This window comes from Hemicordylus capensis, chromosome 2 (genome assembly GCF_027244095.1).
Source record: "Hemicordylus capensis ecotype Gifberg chromosome 2, rHemCap1.1.pri, whole genome shotgun sequence".
NCBI lineage: Eukaryota > Metazoa > Chordata > Lepidosauria > Squamata > Cordylidae > Hemicordylus > Hemicordylus capensis.
This window is the reverse complement of record NC_069658.1, coordinates 353,446,601-353,472,411: the sequence shown is the minus strand read 5'-3', so window position 1 is coordinate 353,472,411 and position 25,811 is coordinate 353,446,601. Positions and strand designations below refer to the sequence as shown.

The window sequence follows — 25,811 nt, the reverse complement described above, 5'->3', positions numbered from 1 at the left end:
TGTTACAGATTCAAAAAACAGAAGGCAGAACATCTCATGATCTACAGAGTCAGTCCCTCAATTCAGAATGCTTTAAAAAAAATGGGAGTATTACAACCACCTTGTTGTACATCCGATTAGGAAGAGGAGAGTAAGAACAGGACTATCCATAGTGCTTAGATAGAGGCTTGAAAAAGAGCCACCTGGATTGGACAACACATTTATTTACTCTGAAGAAATGTGAATGTATTTTTTGGAAATGTAACACCAGGCTTTCCTTCTACCACCCAACCCGTGTTCTTGAGGTACATGGAATACACCCTCAGCAGAATAATGACCAAGAGCAATTTTGCGCTAGTATTTCTCTCACCACCAAATCTTTCCATTAAATGCACACAACACTACACTATTCACACTTTCATTTTAATAGCTCCAGGGAATGGTTGTTCAGATCCCTGAATAGCTGGAGCTGCACAATAAAATAACTGTTTGGCTGGTGGAAAAAAATGCCCTGTTGTCTTGCAGTACCAGTTGGTATTATGTAGGCTTGTTTTGGTGTCTATTTATAATAGATTGCAATTGGGAACTGGATACAAAACAAAGAGTGGTCTTCCAGTGTAACTGAACTGTACATCAGATTATTTCTTGGCCAGTTTATTTTTACTTTAGCTATCTCTAACGTGTTTATTCAGCATTAAATTGACACCTTTATAGAAAGTTATATCTTTTCCAGCTTGACTTGTGTACTGTATGGATAGGAAAATACCCTTCCCCAAAATTACCTTTCACTCTCAACCTTTCACAACTTTCCTTTTCGAGACGTTCAGGATTTCAGCAAACTGTATTTCTTTTTTGCACCCAACTTCATTTGACCTAAACAGGCAGTTTATGCATAGAGTTTGCAGATCCAGATATATGCTATGAGTTGTGGGTTTTAAAAATAGTATTTCAAGAACAAGTTAACATTATTCATCTATGTATTCAACCAAATTTATTTGAGTGAAAAATCTATTCTGTTTCAAACATACTTATCTATGTTAATATTATAAAAGCACACAACCTCTATAGGTTGTGATCTTCCTAGGTATCACCTGTAAAATAAACGGTGGGGGGAGAAAAGAATAATGGCTTAAAGTAAGTTCTCATAAAAACATAAGAACAGCCCTGCTGGATCAGGCCCAAGGCCCATCTAGTCCAGCATCTTGTCTCACACAGTGGCCCACCAGATTCCTCTGGGGAGCCCACAGGCAAGAGGTGAGGGCATGCCTTCTCTCCTGCTGTTGCTCCCCTGCAACTGGTATTGATTTTGATTTTTTAAAAATTATATATATATATTTAATGAAGTTATTGCCACAAATTGATAAGACCACTGAGCTGACAAGTTTAGGTCCATAATGAGTGAATGTATTGTGAAGCAGCCTGAATATCCTGTGCATCCTTTCCCTTCTTGGTTACTCTGTTTACAGTTATGACACTGATCTTCATTTCCTAGAGCTTTAATGGAAATCTAGTCACATATTTTCCTGATCACTTGATAGACAACAGTTGTGACTTCTTTTAAAAAACTTTTATATGCATGCGTGTTAGAATGAGGTAATATGGAAACTTACTCCTGTAAATAAATATTTACATAATACACTGCTCACTAACTTCTCACCATTACATTGCCCAAGGGAGAAAAGGTCACTTCTGACATCACTAATCTTTTGAGAGCAAGATATACACTTGCAGATAACATGGTTTCATTTTGGCAATCAGGGTGTCATTGTATATAGCTTGAAGCAAGGTATTGGCCACAATCCAGCCAAAGTTAAAACACTTGCATGCCATTGGTTTCAATGGGAACTTAACCTTTTAAACTTTTGCAGAATCATGTTCAGTCAAAAATAAATCACAATCCAATCTGCAGTGGCTGGGCCTGGCCTGTTTTGAGGATTAGGATGCTTCATACTCTAGAAATTGAAGTAGGTTTATTTGCAAAATCCTGCACAAATTTTAAATTTATACAAATTTAAACTGAAATTCATCAAATGCAGAAATGATAGCACAATCAAGACTTCTGGTTTCCCTTTGAAATAATAGAACTTCAATTCACTCATCAGAAACCATGAGCACAACAGATGCCAGTGTGTTTGAGTTTTTGCATGTTTTTTAAAACTCCTGTATTGCATGGTAGGAATTAAAAATTCCAGTTGCAAACCTATCCTTGACTGAAAGTACGCCCTACTGAACACATCAGGACTTATTTGAAAAGGATGCATTGCATTGAGCTTTTAGAGTGAAGAACCTTGTTCAAGATCCAGAGTTCAAATTCGTATGCAGTCGGATTTCCCCTCCCCAATGGCTTTCAGCTTCAGTTCTGTGTGCCATATCCAAAACTGATCCTGCAACTGCCCTCGTCGTGATTTGTCATGCAGGATGGTGGGGCCTGTATTGTGAAAAGCACAAGTCCATAAACCTCTTGGGGGCGTGACCCTAGTTCTGTGGTTCTTTGGATTCTGGCCAAGGCATCTCTTTGCAGACACTTGATGTTCTTCAGTGGAATTCATCAAAGGGGTTAGGAAATTTGCCAGGTGGAATCTGAAGACATCCAGATCTGTGAATGGCATAATCCATACTTGCCAACATATCCCTATTTTCCCATGGGAAAATAGGGACATGTTGGCAGGCATGAATCTAGCTACTCTGGAAAGTTACTGGTGAAGAGTAAATTGTGAGGGTCCTGAGAAATTCCCACACATGTTGTATAAAATAAGGGAAGGCATCTCACAGAACATTTTGACAGGTTAAAATATATTTATAGAAAATAAATTACCATTTAACACCTTTTCCTTAAAAAATAAAAGAACTGTATTTAACTTACGAATGAGGACCTTATTGGAATAGACAAGCATCTAAAAGCTGAAACAAGATTAATGATGATTCAAACTTCTTTTTTTACATTTGCATTTCACTTTGACTTTTTTTAATTGTAAGAAGGCAGTGTCCATTAAAACACTTCATCCAAAAAAGCTGTATTCTTGTTCTTAAATATCTGGTTTCATACTAATGGAAAGTGCAAACTTAAAATCACGGAGTTATCACATTTCTTAATTTGATCCATCCCCTAGTCTCTTGTAATTTATACACTGATGAGAGCGGTTTGAGAAAGATAGACTCTGCAACCTTCCAAGCAGGGTGGACTCCCTTTTCAATGGATTGCTCTTTCTTCTTATTCCAAGCCATTAGGTTAAAACCTACAAGATGTGCTTTGGCTCTTGCAACCACATTTCTAGAACAGCCCTTTCCTCCATATTTTTTGTGTTGCCCTAAGAGCAGTTACGAAACCTTATTTACTGCTAAGAAGCCGGGCAGGATTTCTAAGTGGTCTTAAGCTGTATATTGCCATCCAATTGTCTTTGCAGTTTCTGGGGTTTCACTTGTAATATTAATGAGCCTTTACAGAGCTCACAGTGCCTTCTTTGTTCCTATAGACATGCTGGGGAAGGCTGCTCATTTCAGGGGGGAAATAATAAACTGTATCTTCTTTCTTTTAATTCAAACTTACTAGAGTTCTGCACTGGTTTGTATTGCATAGTCCAGGGCTGTGCAAATTAGTGGATATAATGCACAAGCATTATGCTAGATAATAAATCAGGCACCCAGTCAAGACTCCTGCACAGTTAAATGGTTAATGGCCTTATTTTCAGGGTGAAATCTGCATGCATGCAAGGCAGAACTGGGATTGGCTAGTGAGCTCATTGCAGATCCAGGTGGCATTTACTGACAGCTCTGGGTCACATGATGGCTACTAGGGCTTGCTTTTCCACTCATCTGGCTGAGCTTGTCAGCAAGGGTTGAACATAGGCATCCTGCAGCTTCCAAGAATGTAGAAAATGAGAGGAGGGGAAGGAGGGAAGTCGCCGGAGAGGAGGCTGCTTTGTTGTCTTTCTCTCTTCGATCAGTCTGAGCCCCTGACAAGCGTGGACCATGGAGTGGCGGGATTGCAGCCACAGCTGCCGGGGGACCCTGGTCATGAGGCTCAACCCATATCAGTTTCGCTAGAGGAGGAGGATAGATTAAATTGGCATGTACAGTCAGTATTGGCTGCCAAGGGGGCACTTAGTCGCTGATGAATTAGATTGATCTTCTGTCCTCTGCAGTAATACACTCAAGGAGACAAAAGAACTGAGAAAAACAAACAATGTTTGCTTTAGCAAAAATTCTGGCTTGAACAACAGAATGGAAAGACAGGCTCTCTGTTATGAAACTATAGGGCAGCATCTATACATGGATCCTTGTGCAAAAGCTCGGATTCTGCTTCAGGGAGCTTTTTTCCTTCAAGAGTGGTTTTCTTTTTTGTAATCCTGCCTCTGAGATTCAGCTTCTCGCTTCACCCTTCGTTTTTTGCTTTTTGTGCTACAGCATGCAGCGTCTTTTGTTTCAGTTAAATTCAGACCTCTCGATCTGTCACCTGACAGTCTTGTGGTTCTGGATGAATGTGGTTCATTTCTATTATTAACCTGGGTTGGCTGCTGGCCCTCCTCCTGACGGGAGTTCACAGGGATTCTGAAAAGTGGAGCTTGCTCAAGGAACGAAGATGCTTCCCAGGTATGACAAAATGCTAACGACTAGATGTACTCTTTTTAATGACAGACTTGACAAACGGACTAAAAATATCTCTCCAGTTCTAACATTGTATTTCATAAAAAGAACTGTGTATTTTAAATTAAGTTTAAAACAAATAGTTCTCTAGAATCTACATTTTAAAATAATTTAATCTCCTGTAATTTTTAGTAAGGCATACTGCTGTTATGGTGAAAGATTATGAAAGGGTGCCTGGATTACTACTGATTGTAACCCTGGTGGGTTAATCTTTGTTAGGTGGGACTTCTATGATTATTGTCTAAAATATCAACTAATGAAAGTTTCTGTGCATGAACAGGTGCTTTCCCCCCCTTCCTGATTACTTAAGAGACTCCCTTCCCTCATTATTTGAAGTTCTAGGGCATGATTCTGTTCACTTGTAGCATTTTAAAATTAAATTAACTTCAATAGAAGATACTTTAAGTGCTTACTTAACTGTCCTTTTTGAATAAAAGCAACATAAAAGTGCTTAACTTGTGCTGGCTTATACCATAGTGTTACATTTAATACTGTAGTAGTTAAATGGTCAAAGCAGCAATGTATTACATTTATTTATTTATTTATTCGATTTCTATACCGCCCTTCTGAAAATGGCTCAGGGCGGTTTACACAGAGAAATTATGAACAAATAAGATGGCCCTCTGTCCTCAAAGGGCTCACAATCTAAAAGGAAACATAAGATAGACACCAGCAACAGTTACTGGAGGTACTGTGGGTGGATAGGGCCAGTTGCTCTCCCCTTGCTAAATAAAGAGAATCACCACATTAAAAAGGTGCCTCTCAAGTTAGCAGGGGTTATAATCCTTTATAACCAAACTTTTATGATGCCTTTTGGAAAAAATGAGTAGAACAAAAAGGACAATACAGGACTCCTCTTGTTATAACTCTCAGCTCTCAGTCCAGTAAAAACACATACTGAAAAAAACTACAAGGGATCATTACTGAGACTGATCCCTGTTTCAAAGAATCTATAGGGACATGTTGTTACTATCATACAGAAAACCGCCTAATTTGAAGTTCCTGCTAACAACAAACCCATCCTATCAAATATCCTAAATGGCACCAGACCACGTGAGAAACCCACATACCAACTATGCCCTTTGGCCAACAAAAATGATTGTGTGTGTGGACCCTTTTGGCACAATCTACCATATGCAGGGTTCATACACATCATGCACCAAATACCCTTAAGGCATCTAGATAGGGCAAATGGGTTTGTCCCATAGACAAAGACTGAGTGGACATAAATCTGATATAAGAAGTAAGATCACCAAGAAGCCTACCAGTCGACACTTTAACATGCAGTTCACACTGTCACAGACTTGAGATTGTCTGTACTTAAAAAGAAATCATATGGAATGGGGAAATAGTAGAACAGGAATTTATTAGAAAATGTGACTGCATTCAACATGTATTAAATAGATACTACGGTTTTCTGTCACACTATAAGGATTGCACTTGATGTATTTTAATCCCGGTTCCTTTAAGAATGTTTCCATGCTCTGTTTTCAACTGTCCATTTTACTGTGTTTGGTACCAGCCCAGCATCTGACAAAGTGGGTTATCATCCACGAAAGCTGGTTGATAGCCCACATTAAACCATCATATCATCTTTTCAGAAATTTAGTCTCTGAGTTCTACCTATTTCTTCACAAGTTCTTTTAAAAATGGAGGTAGGATGATTTGAGTATGGAAAGCTTGATTTCAGGGAAGGAAAGAAAAACTGAGTACATCCCCTAGAACAACTCAATAGGTATCTGACTTTGAGTCAGATGGACAAAAAATGGTTAGGGAAATAGAAATGAAACCTGGGAAATAAAAATGAAAACAAACTTAAGTTAGTTTTATTTGAAATCAGAAGTCTAGAGAGCAGTCAGAGGTTGGGCAGATAAGAGCCAAAGGGCAGGATCATTTTGGGGGTTTTATAATTGTTGTTGTTGAATAATGTACTATTCTTTTATATGGTATAGTTGTATAGTTTAGATATAGTATGTGCATGCTGTAAAACAGCTCAAGGTTCTTTGATCAAAACTAGTGCACCTACTTTACAAATTGTTGCTAAGCTAGAAGATAAGTGGGATAAACCATATTCCACTTTTGCATCTGAAGAAATAGGTGGTTCTTTCCAAAGCATATGTTAGATAAGATTAGTTAGTCAGAAAAGCTTCCATTAAATTTAGACTTTAGGACTGTATTCAGACATAGGGAAACCATAGTTTCCTGTTACAAGAACAAGCCTCAGACAATTTCAGACTTGTGTTCTTATCTGAAGTAGCTCTGCAGACCTTGGTATTGTTTCTCCATCACTCCCTTTCCAACCAAGACTTCAAACCTGGTTGGCTGGCTGAGTGGGGGCATAGGCCACGCAATTTTTAATCTCTCTCTGGGTACTCAGGTAGTAGCTTTTACTTTCTATTCCATTAACCTTCCACCTTCTTGCCACACAAAGCTCCCCTCCTGTCCTGTAACAAAATTATACTGGAATTAAGAGATTTTGATTTTAAAATAGCTTATTCTGCTGATATACATTTTTTCAGAAGCTGCCATTTAACAACAGGCTCTGCCTCCATGAGCCATCACATTGATTGGTTCTGCCTCCCCAAACTGCTATTTTGTAGTGGTAGCTCCCAAGCTTTTGACCAAAAAAAAAAAGTAGGTCTCAAAAACTTTAAGTCAATCCACCCCATTATATGGGATGATTTTGGGGATGGTTACCAGCACTGAGACCTGCAAGTCCCAGAAGAGGCTGTTGACAGACAGGCTGTTGAACAAAATCCAGTTGAACAAAGTGAGATTTAAGCAGCCAAGTCTTTCATCAGTAACTTGCTTTTTAATTAATAGGAAGTTTCTTTTTCACACTCATTCTTTAAGGCCAGTTGTCACTTTATTATTTATTTATTTATTTATTCATTCATTCATTCATTCATTCATTCAATTTCTATACCATCCTTCCAAAATGGTTCAGGGTGGTTTACAACACATCCTGTACCTCCTTCAGACTCAGAGACAGAATGCTTCTGAGTGCCAGTTGTAGGGGAGCAGCAGCAGGAGAGAGGGCATGCCTTCATCTCTCACCTGTGGGCTTCCCAGAAGCATCCACTGGGCCGCTGTGGGAAACATGATGCTGGACTAAATAGGCCTTGGGCCTGATCCAGCAGAACTGTTTTTATGAGCCCTGCTGAACTGATTGTGAGAACCCAAATTTTCAGGGCAATCTTGATCAGTCCAAACTGGATAAATACTGATTAACCAGTATGTAACCAAGATTCAATTGATACAGCCAACATACGGAAGGTATACTGGCCCCCCACCAACATGACTATCATGGTTCAAATCCAAAATCTTGTGTATTTCCAATTCTGATCCACAGGCCCACTAGCCATCAGCATGATCCTGACAGGTGTTTTATTCAGTGTAATCACAACACATAAGCATAATAAAAATGTCACTAGTTAGTAAGAGGATTGGATGCTTCCTCCCATTATACATCGTTATACTGGGTAGTTAGATGCATTATACTACTTCTACTTTCCATTGACGCTTCTAAGCTCTGGTCACTATCGGAAAGAGTAAAGAGGGGCAAGGGGACTAGATGAAGGGGACCAGGAACCTATTCCAGTGAGATTGTTCTATCAACATTCTAAAATGGGGCTAACATGAAAGGCATGCAGAACAGATAAGCTGGCATAAACTATAAATATCAGTTGCATAGATACCCTTTTAAAAAAAAAGGTTAAAGTGATTCTTTGCCAGACCACTTTCATAAATTTGGCTGATCCAGTGCTGGAAATTATAGCCTGATAATTGTAGTAACTTTTTTTACATGATGCTGATGCTATTTATGTAGTTCACATTTTTAAAATAATGCATTCTCATTATGGTAGAGAGTTTAGGATTACATATGTATACATCATGTGATCATGTTTAAAGGTTTTGGAGACAAAATTTATCAAGATCTCATTTTAGTTGGTTGAGCTTGGGAAACCTAGCTGGATTACATCTAGTTAAGAGGGAAACCTAGCTAGATTACATCTAGTTAAGAGGGAAACCTAGCTAGATTACATCTAAAACCTAGCTGGCTTATTCCATGGCCCTTCCTTGGAGCCAGGGACTGAACAAGAAATACAGGTTTTTGTCTTCCACTTCCCATTTGTAACATGGGAATAATAATAATGCTAACAAGAATATTGTTTAAAGATATTCTGGGTGAGTAGGGTGTTTTTTGTTTGTTTTTTGCAGTGAGTGGATACAGATTGAAAATAATAATGATACATTACTATACTTTCAGACATTTCCTAAATTATGGCCACAGGAGCTGGAGGGTGTGTCTAGGTAGGATTTCAGTGTGTGTGTGTGTGTGTGTAAAGATGAGGACATGTAATATCATCAGACTTCCTTGCAGTTGAAACAGTCTTCTGATGATAAAGATGTATGTAAAGGAGATGAGGGAATATTTAGAAAAAAACTTGATTTGCTAGGATATAGATTGGTGAAACATAAAGACTTGACTGGAGAAGTGAGTCTCAATGGTTTTTGTGGGGGTCCCACAAAACATTTTGTGGGACCCCCACAAATGTATTAAATGTATTTTACATTCTGTTTCCTCCTAATCAAGATGTTCAGTTAATATTGACTCCTAATAAGCTGTTTGTACGTCTTGGACCTAAAGATATGATTATTCATAAAATATATTGCAGTTTTCACACAGTCCATACAGTTTTCCTCATTTGAACCAACAGCTTTCTTTCCATTTGTCCATACCTTCTTCCACACCACCTCCTGTTCCCTGGGTGTACTGTGTGACTGCACAATCTGAAAACATTAGGACTGTCACATGCCTGTCTTAAAGAGTTTCATGAGGTGTTGATCCAACTTGTACATCTGCAGTACAAGACAGGGTGGAATTCCCTAAATCAGTGATCTGCTCAGTCGTGCATCTTGTCACCACTGAATTGGATGCTTAGAATTTGATATTAAGAGTATTTTTAAAGGATGAGTATTTTTAATTGGATGCTTAGAGTATTTTTGAAGAGTACTTGTGAAGGGCCTTGTGTTTTTCCAGCTGTGCCCGAACCAGAAGAAAACGTTTTGACTGCTTAACGGAGGGCTCTTTGCTTTGACAGCTCAGCTTCAGCACCCTGCTATGGCCTGCAGCTATACTCAGGCAGGCTGGGACCATTGCAGGGGTAAGGTGGTGCAGTGCAATAAACAGAGGAGGGGCTGAGCAACAGGAGCTGTGAACCTGTCTATAACTGGATGGACTGCAACAGCAGGGAAATGAAGAATAAAAATGCAGGAGAACTAAGTGGGCTCCAGCTCTTTTCTTCACACCTTTGATTACAGGCAGCAATACATTTTTGGAGCAACATAAGTTGTATACTGTATACTGTGCATTTAAATAGCTGTGCACAATCCTACTTGTGCACAAGCATCTTCTGCATTCCGCTCAGGACCAGATAGGACCTTGGTCTTTGATTGTTTCACAGTATACCTAATTATCACCCTCTGTAAAGAAATCAAGCGTTTGCTCTCTGCCTAGGTTTAATTACTGTCATTTTGGGTATATTTAGTCATGTACCCCTTTGTCATACTTGAGCAACATCAGATATGTTTTGTCAGGACAATGAGCATCTTTAAAATGGGAAGATATGATTCATTGAATTAATGAAAAGGGCATTCAAACACACTTGGGTCTTCATAATTACAGCCACTTGGACTTCTTAATAGCCAGCCCTTCTGAGCTCTCTCATCTTCCACTGAAGTTCAGAAGGTATCTTTGCTAGACTTTTATCACTTGTTTAGCTTGGGAGGTGAAACTGCTCAAGTGCTAGAGTCCCTTCTCTTCATTGCCATCCAGTACACTACTACTCCAAGGCTTTTTTTAAAAAAAAATGTAAAATATTTATATACCCCCAGTACACTACTGCTTGGGGTGGCTCACAACAATAAAATAGATACAATATACAATAAAAGTAATACAATTAACCAAATTGAGTAAACAAGTTAAAAAGTCAGGTTAAAAACCACAATCAGTATTAAGTTCAAATTAAAAGTTATTTTAAAAGCTAAAAACTAAGAATTATAAAAACTAAAAATGAAAGAACCTACCAGATATAACCAAAGATGGAGCATTAAAAAGCCTCCTTAAAAAGGTATGTGTTTAGTTGGTTTTTTAAAAGCACTGGGGGAGGGAGCATGGCAGAGCTCTTCAGGCGTTCCAAAGCTGAGGGGCCACAACCGAAAAGGCCCTGTCTCTAGTCCCCACCAACCGTATCTCTGTTAGTGGTGGGGCCATGAGCAGGGAACCTGGCAGACACTGCCCTAGTGCAAAACAAGAAGATACGACAGAGACTTTTACAGTGGATGCATCCTCTTGTTCCAGCCTGTGGGGGGTGAGGGTGGCTTGGAGTAACAAGATAGTGCCAGTAGGCCATCAGTTGAGCATCTCTTTCATATTTGATCATTTGTTTTCCATTCTAAATATCCAGAGTGAGTACATTGTTTTGTACCTCTGGACTTCATAAAACTGTATGTATGTGTACTATGCAGCCTGTAGGCCTGGTATACTACTTTCCAAAATACAGTTCCTTGCTGTGAAATATATCTTAAAAGGCTGTATTTTAAACTGTAAAATAAGTGGAGAGAGAGACAATATCATGAAATGAATCCATTTGGTTAGTGATAAATTCAGCAGAATCAACTGGCTAATGTCTGGACTACATAAACATAATAAGAACTTACCAGAGTGTTACATAATCATTTTCCAGATAACCCACTACTCTATATCCCCAGTTTTAAAATTGGAGAATGGAAATTATAACTCCCTCCTTTCCAACAAGATTATTTTATTTTCCTTGTGTTTTCATACCATAACCAGATATATTTTTAAGGTTTCCTGGAAACAAGCAAATAGCAGCGTATATTCTTCACAGAGCTAGGACTATGGAAGAAGCCCTGCAGAGATGCAAAAAGACTGGAGCTTCAGTGTGCTCCAGTCTTCCTTCATGGCCCCAACCAAGGAGAGGGGGGAGGGTGTGATTTTCTGCTATATCCTCCCTCCAGATCAAATTCTCATGTATAGGAATCTGTTCCTGAAGGATGTGTGACCTTCAGGGACATAGTCCTACAAGTGAAAATTTGATTTGGAGGAGGGAGCAGCAAAAATCACACACCCCTCTGGCTCCTTGGCTGGGGCTGTGGAAGAAGACTGGAGTGCGTTTAAGCTCCAGTCCTTCCTGCAGGGCTACTTCCATCCTAGCGCTGTAAAAATTTAAGCCACTGCTCTTAAAAAGAAGCTCATGGTTCACAGAACTGGGATTTATTTATTTTTTAATTTTAGAAACTGCAGTGTATCATGAAATTCTGAGAAAATCCTGTGCAGCATTTTATAATCTTTAACAAGTTTCTGGTTCCATGAAGTTATGTTTTTTTCATGCAATGCAGAGTGTGTGTGTGTGTGTGTGTGTGTGTGTGTGTGTGTGTGTGAATAGATTTTTGTATGAATCCAGCTCGCCTGTGTCTTACTTGCTGCCCTACTGAACCCTTGTATGGGCTCTTCAGTTTCTTTGGATTCCCGTGACTCTTTTGGTGCTGCCAAAGAATGTTTTTGGAATACTATAGCCATGCTATTGAACCATGTTATGTAATACTGATAACTGTTGGACGAGACTATCATGAAATGTAATTTATAGCACACAGCATATCCTTCAAAGGCAGTTAAAATAGCTTGCGTACAGATGGAGGAGTAAACAGGTCCATTTTACCTTGATCAAATATGTTGACGAACACGGCAGAGTTTTTATATTTAGCTCACTCTCCTTGTAACTGGTAATCTGCTCTTGGAGCTTTTTATAAACAGACTTTCTTAAAGGTTTGGAACACTTTCTGCTTCTCATTGCCAAGTTGCTGTCAAAGTCAAATGTCAAAATACTAGCAAATGGAAGTCATGCAGGGTTTGGGTGGGAGGAATTAGGTAAATGACAGGCCCTTTTGGAGGGGTAAGTGTCTATTGGTTTATAACAGTGCAGAAAGCTGCTCATTTAATAGAAGAGCAGAAAACCCACACTAGCATGAGTGCCTAAGCCCTGTGCAAAAATATTAAGCTAATCTCAGCAACAGTTTCCACATTTGAGCTGTTATTGGGGATGGTGTCACTTTTCTCCCTACTAAAGAGCAACTCTCTTCACATAATAAGATAGTGCACATTACTGTTTATCTTGGGGTTAGGGAGGTGGGAGGCAGAAATGTCCTTACCTTCCACCACACAAGCGTGCATTGATTTTCCCTTGCCACACTGCACAGCCACATGGTCAACTCTACAGTGAGTGGCTTGGCAAGAGAGAGTCTGGGGAAGTATGCCTGGCATCCAGAAAGCCCACAATGCACTGCGCTGCCCGTGTAGGACATTGAAGGCTTTCTAGAGACCAGGATGCTCCTTCTTCCAGCCTCTATGATAGGATGGGTGGTGCATTGCAATCCGTGATCCCACATGACTGGGGAGTAGTGGGGTATGAGGGTGCATGCGCGCCCTCTTACATCACTTTTAGCCCAGGTAAAAAACGGGCTACCTGGCAGGCCAGTGCTGGGATTGGGACTGATCCAGGTGCTCCACATGAGCAGCCCTACCTGGGTAGGGCTGTGTAAGCCCGGATAGGGCTGCTCGAGTGAACAGCCTCAGTGTGGTGTTACCACAAAATACCTGCCCACAGGTGCTCTTTATCTAGAAAAACAATAAAGGCTGATGCATTAGCATGCTGCATTTTGCAAGAGGCAATGCAGTAAATAATAAAGAACGGAGTACTCTTGTATACTACACTATTTAGCAAATAGCATCCCAAGTGACCAACCAAGCAATGCAGGGGGAGACTACAGAATATAGACTTGGACTGAAATCAGTCATATGGGTTCTATGTACTTATCTCTCTGTCATCAGACTACGTTTAGTGAAGTGTGATTATATATAGATGAAAAGTCAGACTTGAATCCTTGCATGCAAATTTTTATTTTCATAGATCTGATGATGAACAATAGGAGCAAATATTGACTGCTTTTTAAAATGTGTGTGTGTGTTAAATATGTCTGTGCGCACACGCACACACACACACACACACACACACACCTACCTTGATAGATATGCACATACAGCATTTTATATATAAACTAGCTGGGCTGGGCGCAGAGCATTTACACCTCTAGTTCTCCACCTCACCCCCTGCCTTTTCTTTCCCCGCCAGCCAGCCCATGCCGTTTTCTTCCCTGCCTGCCCACCATTGCAGCTGCCACCACTGTTTTCTTTATTTACCCGCCCACCACCGTTTTCATCCCCCCACCACCATTTTGTTTCCCACCTCACCCACAAGCCTGTCTGCCAGCGCTGCCACTTTCCTCTGCCCCTGCTGGCAGCTCGCTTGTGAACTCTCACGAGAACTGCCAGGCATGGGATTAGCGACGGGTACACCAGAGAGAGAGAGAGAGAGAGAGAGAGAGAGCTCTATTATTACAACAATTTGAACATACATTGAATGTTTGTTGTATGAGCTTTGTTTTGTCAATAAATAAAAACTTCCAGATTTTGAACAAAATTATTACTTTTTCCTCTTCAACATTTTATTGTTTTGCAATGCTTGCTAGGTTTGTCATTTAAAGTACCATCAAATAGCTGCCCCACCGCCGCCCCCCCCCCCATTTTTCTAGATATGCAATGTAGGACATCTAAATGGTAATATAATTTAACATATCACCTTATTTCATCTTGTAAGATGATTTATTTGATTCTTTTCCCCCCACAGAAAATTTTGTCATCAATTTTTAACATTTATGTAATTCCGCATCTTCCAACCTTATTGAACACCTTCTAATCTTCTTGACAGAGAGGCCAGCATTCTGACCAATGAAGAGCCAGAGCTATATGAGATGTGCTGATGCTGCTGACAGGTTTGACTAACATAGCACTAGCACTCATGCCGGGTGTGTGTGTGTGTGTGTGTGTGTGTGTGTGTGTGTGTGGAATATTGATTGCTTCCCCTTTCCTTGGAGGCCATCTGTACTACCCAGTAATATGGCCCCAAGGGTTACAAAGGCTTCAGATATATTTTTGGGTGGCACAGGGAAGGGGAGATTGTTGAAATTCTACTCTTCCCCCCACCCCACCTCATGAGCACTGATGTTTTGTTAGTCTGGAACTCTTGGGCAGCACTGGCACATCTCATGTAGCACTGGTTCTTTGTCAGGATGTTGTCCAGGAAGTATTGCCATTTTAATGGGTGAAGTACAAGTTTTCAGCTTATTCTCATTCTTTGGTAATTATTTTCCTTAAAAAAAACATGTTTCTCCATTTTACTGATTTCTCGGTATTTTCTGTATTTACTGACTTATTCTCTATATGTATATAAACGTAGTCACTATAAGACTTGCTGTTTCATTATATCTTGTCAGTTCAGCTTTTAGAGCATTAATTGAATTATCCAACTGAGTTGATTATGGTCGAAGCTATACGATTTCTAATTATATGAACTGAATTTTGCTTTTAGCATTTTTGTGTTGCCTTAATCCAGGAAAATTGTTTTTGCCCAAATTTAAAGCTTTGAAGTTTCCTCAAAAGCATTTTTTCACTCTCTTAAAAAAAAAAAGAATTACTGATGACTCCAGTTTATGGTATTTTGCATCATTATATTTATGGTTTTGTCCAGCTAAGATTCAGTGATTAGGTCTATATGAGATGACAAATGTTGGGTCTGTGTTTTGCTTTGGAATAGCTATGACCCTTGCTTCATTTAGTATTTAAAGATTTTAGCAAAAGTTGTTGCCAATATTGTTCAATATTTCATTCACTGCTTTTTGTAATGGAGCTTTCTGATTTTCAAAAAGCTAATAGTGACATCAGTTTGTAGAAAGCGTGTTAAATCTTGGCTTTTTACCCAGACTTTTATATGATTGTCTCTACTGCTACTTCTTTGTATTTTGTACAGTTTTTATGCTTATATTTAAAAAAAAAATTTAGTCAGATTTGTTTTATATATTAGCTTAATATTTTAAGTGTCATTTTTATAGTCTTGTTTTTAATTTTTGTGTAAACCACATTGGGATTTTTTAAAAATGAAAAAAGGTATATAAATTTAACATGAATAAATGAATAAAATCAAGTAATCCCTTTAACATCCTTACTTGTTTCCCATGAGATACTTTTTGAAATATATGTTTCCCCCCTACCTATGAAAAGCTGACAGTTTTGCTTTCATTTTTGATCTTGTAGTATTACATCATTCAGCTTCCATGGCCCTCTTTGCGAACCCAGACCTAAATAATGACAGGACACGTAATTGGAAGAAACTATGGCCACTTTTTAAAATAATTGCAAACATGCACTGACGAATTGAACTAAAGTGCAGGTATCCCTATCTGGTTCAATCTCATTGGAGGTATGCCCACAGGAGGGCGAAGGACTGGGCTTTGATTCAGCTAGGAACCAGTTCAAATCTTATCTCTACCACAAGGTTACCCCCGATGAGGGGATGCATGCCAGCCCACCTCAACCTAGGTTGCGAGGCACTGAGCGGTGTTCGCTGGCATGCGTCCGAGTCAGAGCGGATCCAGCCCAAGAGTCGTGAGATCACCAAGCCTTCCTCCATATTCCCACTCAGCATAACCGCTCTCCAGCCCAACACCATTGCAAATTAACCTACCCCGACCCGCACTCAATTGCAAAGTGACCAAATAACCCTGTGCCAACCTTTACAAAGTCAGTGAGAAGTAGGCGGAAAAAGGCCCCAACCATAGCCAATCAGCTGAGACCCCAAACATTCCTACTTGGCCCCAAAAGGCGACTGGAATATGAGTCAAGGGACAGGCAGGAGGGTGCCTGCCTGCAGAGCAACCAAGAATGGACAGACAGAGCCAGCTGCTTATGCAGGTGCTCCTGAGCTCTGATTGGTCTACGTGATGGGGGACAAAAATGGCGGCCCACGTGCCTGCCTCTCGGGCCGAGCCAGCAACTCTGCCCGCCATTTGCCCGGTATTGCTGCTGATGCGGCAGTCGGGGTGGCGAGCAGCTTTTTGAAGTATTAAAGGAGGGGAGGATTGCTGATCTTGTGGTAGCAAGCATGGATTGTCGCTTTTGTTAAGCAGGGTCCACCCATGGCTTTAGTGCTCAAGTCAAGAGGGAAACTAGGTCAAAGTTGAGCCCTGACTGACTTGCCTTGGGGTCTTCCAGATGAAAAAGTTCCAAAGGGGGACCTGGTTTCAAATATTGGGCTGCACAAACTGGGCTGCCTAAGATGGGGAGCAGCTTTGAGGCTCCTTCCTTAGCTAGCCTCCTTAGGAAGCTTTGGCTGCAGTGGCAGGCACTGTCCCATTCCTGGACCCCACTTATGGGCAGGCATGTCCAGACTCCACACTTTTCTTAAGGGAAAGTGGGGGTTGTAAACTGAGGTCTATTTCTGGACCCCCTAACAACACTGTGCACATGTTTTCTCTGTTTGCATGGACACAGTGTGGATCAGAATGTTGGCCAGTATCCTGAATCATACTGTGTAATTTCATTTCACTTGATCTTGTAATGAAACAGACCTTTCTCTTGGATCACAGTTTGTTTTTCTGTGATAAAATGCACATTGTTCACATATATGGTTACTCCTATGGATTTTCTTGTTAATATGTTTTAAATATATCTGCTTTTGTTACTAATAACTTACTGAAATTCTTTGTTACCTATGTCTCTAACAAAACTACATTTGCTCCTTCTTTTACCGAAGCCTTTCACCCATTTTATTGAAATCATTGAGACCTTTCGTAGTGACAAATTATTTTTTATGTCTTTATTTATACAATTATGATAAAAGATAGAAAAAATTAGAGCTAAAGATTAAAGAATACCGAAGCAGGCCACTTTCTTTAGCTATTAACTTCAACCTGTTTCGTTTCCCTTTTGTTGTTTACTGTCTTTTGTACCACTTATTTTCTATATACATTTGTAATAAATATCTCTCAACTGTCTGTATACTACTTGTTCTGCTGTTGTGAATCACGAACAATTTTACATCTGTACATTATACCCATTTTGTTTTTAACTGGCTGCTTTGTATGTCTAGTTTTTTCGCAGTGAATCTCTGTCTGGACTGGACCACTTGAACTTGCAGGTGGTCTCATATGCCTAAATGTTCCACCAAACAAAATATTCCCTCTACATAGAAAGCTAGAAGTCAGGGAGAAGAGTTCTGGTGTAGCTTTCACCCTGACATGTGTTTTTCCTGTGTGCCCTGGTGGAAAAGGCTGAGGTTTTTGAGATGCACAATCATACTTGAAGATAAATGCAAAGTGTTTACCTAGATTGGCAGTTTTATGTACAATTTGCTAGAGTCTGCACTGCACTCTGTGATCGTCCACTCTGGCCTGGTGCAGATATGAAGCTGTTGAGAGTAGGGAAATGAACCAAGGTTTTCTGCACTTTCTCCTCTTCCTCTTCCTCTCCCTTTCTAGCACAATTTCCCCCTCTTTTCTTTTATTGGGTTTAACCTTTGGTTAGTCAGTGTTGCATCTGCACTGACACTAACTATAGGAAAGAGATCAGCAGTCTTGCATACACAGTGGTGGCTGACCTGGCAAGGCTGCAAGAGATACCTTTAAAAAAGTGATTGCTGGCGGTACACCTGCAAGCCGCCGTGGACAGTGGCATGTTGCCAGGCATCCTGCGCAGTGGCTGACCACGCAGATGGCCTCCTACTCCATGCTGACCATGCAAATGGCCACCGTGCACCTGCAGAGGCCAGATCAGTGCTGGTGCCGTGGCAGCTGCTGCACAGGGTCCTGGGCAAAGTGCTGTTACCTGCAGCGGCTTGCAGGTGCTTGTGGTACCGCCAGTAATTACTTTCTAAAGGTACCTCTCGCAGCCCCACCAGGGCAGCCCTCACCAGTCGCCACTGTACATGCATCAAGATCCTCTTAGCAGGCTGCCTCTGCTTTTACATACATTACAGTGTATTGCAATGTGAATAGATGCAATTTTTTCAAATTTATGTTTAATTTAAGAAAATGTAATTAAAACTTAAAAATTAATTTTTAAAAAAAGCTAAGACCAGAATCTCGGGAGAAGGGTGTGCTCTTCTTTTCAATGGAACTTGTGCAGGAGAACTTTTCAGCAGACTTAAAACTTGACGATTACAGATATGCAGATGTCTAATGAAACAGGAACTGATTAGCTGTGTGTATTAACCATAATAATCACAGGCAAGTCAAAGCCTGTATCTCTCCATTTCCTTGAAACTTTGCATTGTTCTCCTCTACTAGTTCAGTTTATCCCCGTCCACTAATAATAGTAACCACACAACATTATGCTTTAATGCAAACACTGTAATCATATTTAGCATTGTGTATTGGGTGACAAGTACCTTTGATAACAAATCATTTTTAGAGTAATAAATGTTACCAGTAGAGTTACACCCATGTCTGCCACCATGCAATTTGGGCCAGGTGCTTTTCACTTTTTGGTGTATGAAACTTAACCAAATTAAAAATGTATTTGAAACTTTTATTGTCAGTCTCAAATATTTCCTTTTAATGGATAAATTGACTGGCTGACATCTCGACTAAATTATTCAATACAAGTCCCACTGAAATTAATAGGATAAGTTAGAAATTAGTAGAAGAGCACATAAGTTAGCAATTAGTACAACAAGTTAGTCATTACTAACATTACTAACTTGTCCTATTAATTTCAGTGGGACTTAATTTAGCAATATCTCAGCCACTGACTTAAACAATTTAGTGCTAAGGAGACTTATTTCCTTTCTCTGTTTGTTTTTTCCCTATTAAAGCTGGCCCTTGCCGGAATTTGATCCGAGTCAGATCCGATTAATTGTATACCAGGACTGTGAAAGGAGGGGCCGAAATGTCTTGTTTGACTCCAGTGCTAAGAGAAAAACTGAAGATGCCCCAGTGTCGGTGAGTAATCTTAATTGAAACTTGCTTATACAGTGTTTGTGTTCTTTGAAATGGAACCTCAGCTTTATACAGAGAAGCTTCTACAACAAATTATTTGCATTGGTAGTCACACTTTTTTTAAAAAAAGTTCATGATATATTCAAAAAAGAGGTTGTATTGCAAAGTGTGTGAGCTTCAGTGATTTTTTGTCTAATAGTTTAACCACTATAATACCCCCACTCTTTTTAACCTAGCCTTTTATTACCTCATATTTTCTTTTGGAAGATATGTCCTTCTTAGGAGCTTTACTAATCCCCTTAATGGTAAAAAGTCCTCCTCTGTTTATTCCCATACTTTTCCTGTGGCAAGCAAGGATTACATCAAGTTTAAATGCTGAAAGACACCATATTTCCAAGGGAGGGTGACAAAGGTATGCTATGGAACACGTGCCGACATTCTGACAAATGAGTTCTGCTGGATCAGGACCTGGCATTCCAGACTAGTGTGCTAGCTTAAGGGCATTGCACCAGTATGCTGCACAAAGAAAGGAACATCTGTTTGAGACTAGTTCTTGCACTAGCCGATGCAGTGCAAGTTGACAAGTTGCACAACGTTGTTGCTCAAGGCTGCTCCACGTCACAATTGCTCAAGGTTCTTCCTAATCATTGTTGTTTAGGATTATTTCACATCATCATGCATGACTGTTATGCAGCCTTGTCTGTGTCCAGGATGTCTTCCACTAGAGCAGCATCATAGAGCCTGTAACTTTGTGCACTGCTAATCGAGACATCAGGCTTTTCAGAAAACTTACATGGTTGAGAGTTATACTCTCTCTTTCTTCATCAGTTTCTGCCTTCTGTCAATTCCCCCCCCCATTATTTTATTTTCCATTGCATCCATTGTGAGTGCATTAAATTAGCTGTTTTGGCTTGTTCCATTTTCCTGCCATGATAGTTGGCAGCCCAAAAACTGATATCAAGACTTTAATATAAGCTCCCTTAAACTTTTCTATTTCCCTCCAGAAGTTAGGACCCAGATCTTAATAAAATAAAATAAAATAATTTAAAGCAACTTATGAAAAATTTGGGGATCTTATATATGATGAACTGTTTTCAATAACAATGTTTCTTCAGAATGAAGACCTTAGACCTCAAAATAGACATTTCCAAATATTTAGCCTTCTATGAGAGTGAGCACAAAGTGTGCTTCTCAAACACAAACATGATCTCTTTTTGGAAAGTGAAAATATTTGGATCACATCTCTGAACAAAGTGGCAAATGGCTCCTATTCTGCATACATGAAGTGCGAGCTGCATCCCACGGCACTTTTGCCCTTTTGCAATAAAACATTGTGTGGGACAAATGTTTTCTTGCTGTGAAAAGAACATCTGTTAGCTGCATTTTAGAATTCAATGCCTTCTGCTTGTTGCCTCCGTCCGCATGTCCCAGTGTGATTTATTGCTCTTTGCTTTTTAAAATGCAGCATTCGTTGTGATCAGTTAGGAGTATGCAAGTTTTTGCATTGCACAAAGTGGTTCATCAGGAAGATTGGAGAGTCAACTAATTCTCAAGTCACATATAAGTTTCCTTCTGACTAAAGTCCCTGGTCATCTCCCCTGTCACTGCTAAAGTGGGGGGTTTTTTTGCGAGGGGAGGTGTTCCATAGGACGTACCACTTTAGGATACGCCTCATCCTAGCTGTGGGGGGTGGGGGAGGAGTAAGTCTTGGAATCTATCTTTTGTCAGTGCTTACAAACAGAAGTGCAAGAAGATACCTTTTTATACCAGTCAAAGCATGTAACGTAGCTATTAAATATTTGACATGTTCTCAGTTCTATGCAGGTAGAATACAAAAAATCTTTTATGATCACAGATGTTTACATGGAGAAATAACTGTTAGCATCAACAGCTTCTAATTTCTCCAAGTGACCACTCTTGCTCTAACATCCTGGAACTAGTGCAGACATAATGCTCTTGATCGCTTAACCCCCCACTTAGACCTTCTACATATCTAGACCAGGAGTGGGCGAAAGGTAGCTAATTGTTCACTGGTGGACCACTGGTATGTCTGCAGTAGACTAGAGTCTGCTAGTTGCTAGGATTCTTGCAAAGGTTGTTGGATTGTGGATCTTCAACTGATCTGGCCATTTAAGTGGTACTTATTTTTTTAAGCAGAGGTGCATACATCACTTTACAGAGATCACCAGTGCTTAACTATCAAGATATCCTGAACATTCACTTTTACTTTGTAAACAGAAGTGGTCCACAAGGATTCTAGTGTAAGAAGAAGAAGTATATGCAAGACTTAAAGTCGGCCAACCCCAGATTTAGACTATGAATTATGCATATCCAAAACATGCTCATGCAATTTGTCAATCATTAATAAACTCTAACTATTTATACAGTGCCACTAAAGTGAATTAAACTCTTGCCTATTATTGGAGTATGTTTGTGTTCTGGGCAAAAACTATAAAAACACTTGGTATTAATGATACCAAGTTTAATAATATCTATATCATTAAAAATTTATTGAGTTTGGAGCTATAATTCACCAATAATGACCAAAAGCAATCTAAAACCCTATCTCGCTCCCATTCACCACCACAAAGCAGGAGGGGAAAAAAGATGAAATCAGGAGTTGATGTTATCAGCTAAAACAGCCAGACATAAAGAAAGTAGAATCAGGTTAAGCACTGATATATTTAGAAAGTGTCTATCCTGCCTTTCTTCTTAAAAACACTCAAGGCAATGTATGAATAAAAAATCATTTGAATAATCTAAACTATCAAACACATAAACAGCAGATAAAAACTGATAAAAGACTCTTCACCACTATTAAACGATTGGAGAACAGGATGGACGTTGCCTAGCATCTAAATGATAACAGTGATGACATTGTGTGAATATGCCTGAGGAAGGAGTTCCGCAATTTGTATGGCACCACTAAAAGCCCTCTCCCCTTTAACCATCCAAGGTGGAGGCACATGCATAAGGTCCTCAGACATTGACAGACAAGTTCATTTGGGAGAAGGTCATCCTTTAGATACCTAGGCAATACAGGGCTTTAAAGCAAACCAGCACTTAGAATGAAGTCTGGAACATATTGGGAGGTCTTTTAAGACTGCTGTAGTATGTTCACGACGATCAAAGCCAGATAACAAACTGGCTACTGTGTTTTCACCAGTTGGAGTTTCTGAACATTTTCAAGAGCAGCCCTGTGTATAAGGGGCCAGGCCTTCTCTCTAACAGTAGCCGCCTCAAGGCTTTGGAATTTGCTCCCTGTCGGAATAAGAGCTTTGCCCTCTCTGGTAGCTTTTAAAAGACACACCTGTTCAACCAGGCATTTAGTTAAATTTTTAAACTGTTTTTAATGGCTTGATTGTTTTGATTTCTTGTGCTATATTTTAACCTTGTGTAAACCACCTTTAGATATGTGTGTCTTGGCAGGATATAATAATGTGCAAAATAAAAATGTAATAAAAATACAACTCAGTACAGTAACTTAACCTAGATAAATGTGACCCAATCAAGAGTTGAGCAAAGAAAGCAAGGAAGCAGGACTGGGGGTGGAGGGTGCAGGACAGGGCAGGGGGCGCAGGATTGCTGTTGGGGGGGTAGCATGGCAACGAAGGATACCAAGTAGTGTGTGAAAGAACTGAATTCATGACTGCTTGAAGAGATATTAAGTCATTCCACATGGAAAGGAAGGTTGGGCTTTTCCTCATAGGCATTTTTTCCCATTTAACGCAGAGATCAGGCATTTCACAGACCCATTGGTCTACTGAACGACTTCTACTAAGACTTCCAATGCTGCAAAACAATATTAATGTCTTTGTCAGAAGATTGCCAATTATTATTTAATGATAACTCAAATTAACTGAATTTGCCTAGGTTTGTCAAGTGAAGTTAACAAAAAGAAAGCTACCCAAACAAAAGATTTCATTATCGTGTCATGCCCTTGTAACATTTGGTGCTGCTTGTAGTGGACTTGAATGAGCTCATATACTTCCAACCCATTTTATTTATCGACCCTAAATCTTGTAAATAGTTGCTTTATCTGCAGTTATCATAAAGGTGAGGATGTGAACAGGTTAAATTCTTAGTATATTTTCCCTTGGCAAAAGCAAGCTCCTGAAATATAGAGTGTTTAGTGAAGTAAATATGTAACATGCAATATTGAAGCTTCACATATCTCTGCCACATAATGTAGAGTCATTTCTCAACAAATTTTTACATCAAAATAACTAGTATTAAGTTAACCATGGAGAATCAAAAGCCAGGGAGAGGGATAGCCAGTTCTTAAATTGTTGATTCTACCCACTCTGGTATCTCCATAAGATTAAGTGGAACCACATGATACATGAAAGCTGGCTATAGAACATGTGACTTCAGAGAATACTATATTGCATACTTCTGAGTGTTGTACTCTGAGAAACTGGATGAGGCTATAGTGAGAGTCATGTTTCATTTGAAACTGAAGATTGATTGAAGACACTGGCTGATATCCACAGCAACAGTGTGTGATGCACCAGGAAGATCTGCCTGCACTGTGAAGAGAAACTGCACAGGCAGTGAGGGTGGGATGGGGAGTGAATTTTGACTGTTTGCTTTGGTTCTGGAAATATCTCATGTTACCTCAAAATATGTCCCTGGGGCTGCACGTTCCTGAGGGCACTCTTGGAGCCAGAACAAGTAATCAAAATCACCACCACCACCCCATGCCCCATTGCATGCCCAGCTGCACAGCTAGGAGGCTGTCCAAAACACGTTCACATCTTTCTGGTGCTTTGACACTTGATTGCTCTGGATATCATCCACTGTGTAGAAGGTTTGATTCAAAGGTAAGTGTCATGATCCAGAAAGAAATTGAAGAATTTTTTTTAAGTGTATTTAGAAGGAGATGGGGAAAAGCAAAGTGATCAGTTCGAGAAAGCGTGCAGTAGACAGGAAAATGACAATGGGCTGACACTTGTTATTTGGATAGCAATAATAGATGTTTAGAGATATTATAGAGGAAGGACTTGATCCAGATAATAGGATTAAGTATGGAAAGAGAGAAAAGAGAGGACCTAATGGTGAGTGAAAGGCTAATGGATGCAATTGCTGAGATGTAGCAGAGGAGGATTTGACTTAGAGCTATCTGTGTAAGTAGCTCAGTTCCTTTTGGATGAGGCCACATTTAACAGGGTTTGAGCATGGATATCCCAGCCCTAACTACATGCTCTATGAAAAGTTGAGATCTGACTCATAACTTTAAGCGGAGAGATCTTTCCAGACATTATACAGTTACAGCTGAGAAAACTGAACACTAAATTACTGATAGAATGAGTGGGGATATGCTCTCACCTTTAATTGACCTGCCTGAGACTTGTTCTTGTAAGGGTTGAGTTTCTGGAGATTAAGGAAGAGTCACTACAGCTGACAACTTTGTTGAGAGAGCGCAGGGAGAGGGTTTTATCCTTTCAGTCATTCAAGTATTTCTGCTCTGTTTAAGAGTACCTCTGCTCTACCTCTTTAAGATCATCTCGAACTGAGCTAGCTAGAGTTATGTCTCCAAGTCTATGAAACACTATCACCTTGTGCTGCCAGCAATGATGGGCACAGCAGATGGTGATCACAGTATGAAGGTTCAGCATTAATTTTATGCATTTATTTTATTTATTTATATCTATATATCTATATATCTATATCTATATCTATATCTATATCTATATATATCTAGGCGGTGTACAAAATTTAAAATATTTTAAAGTCACAAATTAAAATACGTGACAAAAAACCAAATAATAAAATTATTAAAACAAGTTTTTAAAATTATGAGCTTTTAAATGTTAGGGACAGTGATGCCAAGCATTCTTTATATGTAACACTTATTGAATGACTATAATTTTGGAAACATGGCTTGAACTACATTTGGAAGACAAGACAGCCAATTCCTTTTGTTGCATAATATCTTGTATTTGATCTTCTATTTCATTGACAGTACCTCAGATACTTGATCTAGGGTGTCCAGCAGGTTACTCTAAAGCACATGCTAGGTTCTAAAATGTCATGTCCTAAAATTTGCCAGGCTTCTGCATTTTGCAGATGATTTACTCACTGGCAAGCTGCTGACAGATGGTATCCAAAGGATCCTGACTATATGACCTTTTTTACCCATGGGATCCCTAAGTTCACTGCATTCCACTGTAAAGGCCAAATGTATAGTATTTCCGAGTATTTCAGTCAGGAAACGATAACTTCAAGACATTGTGATCAGGAGTAGGTTTGCAAAAAGCTACTGTTCAGGAAGT

At 39.6% G+C, this 25,811-nt stretch overlaps 1 protein-coding gene across 4 annotated transcripts in view; it reads left to right on the top strand.

Annotated features, from left to right (window-relative positions):
* Positions 1-25,811, top strand: part of FNIP1 (folliculin interacting protein 1) — a 116,170-nt gene that overhangs the window by 30,676 nt on the left and 59,683 nt on the right. For 3 of the 4 annotated variants that reach the window (XR_008317305.1, XM_053300765.1, XM_053300763.1), the window contains exon 2: positions 19,413-19,539. Coding sequence is in view for 3 of the 4 variants with exons in the window: in XM_053300765.1 (XP_053156740.1) it covers positions 19,413-19,539 (127 nt within the window). In the remaining variant the exon portion in view is untranslated. Of the gene's footprint in view, positions 1-3,796; positions 4,570-19,412; positions 19,540-25,811 lie in introns of those variants that run through there. The other variant, XM_053300766.1, reaches the window with a different exon arrangement.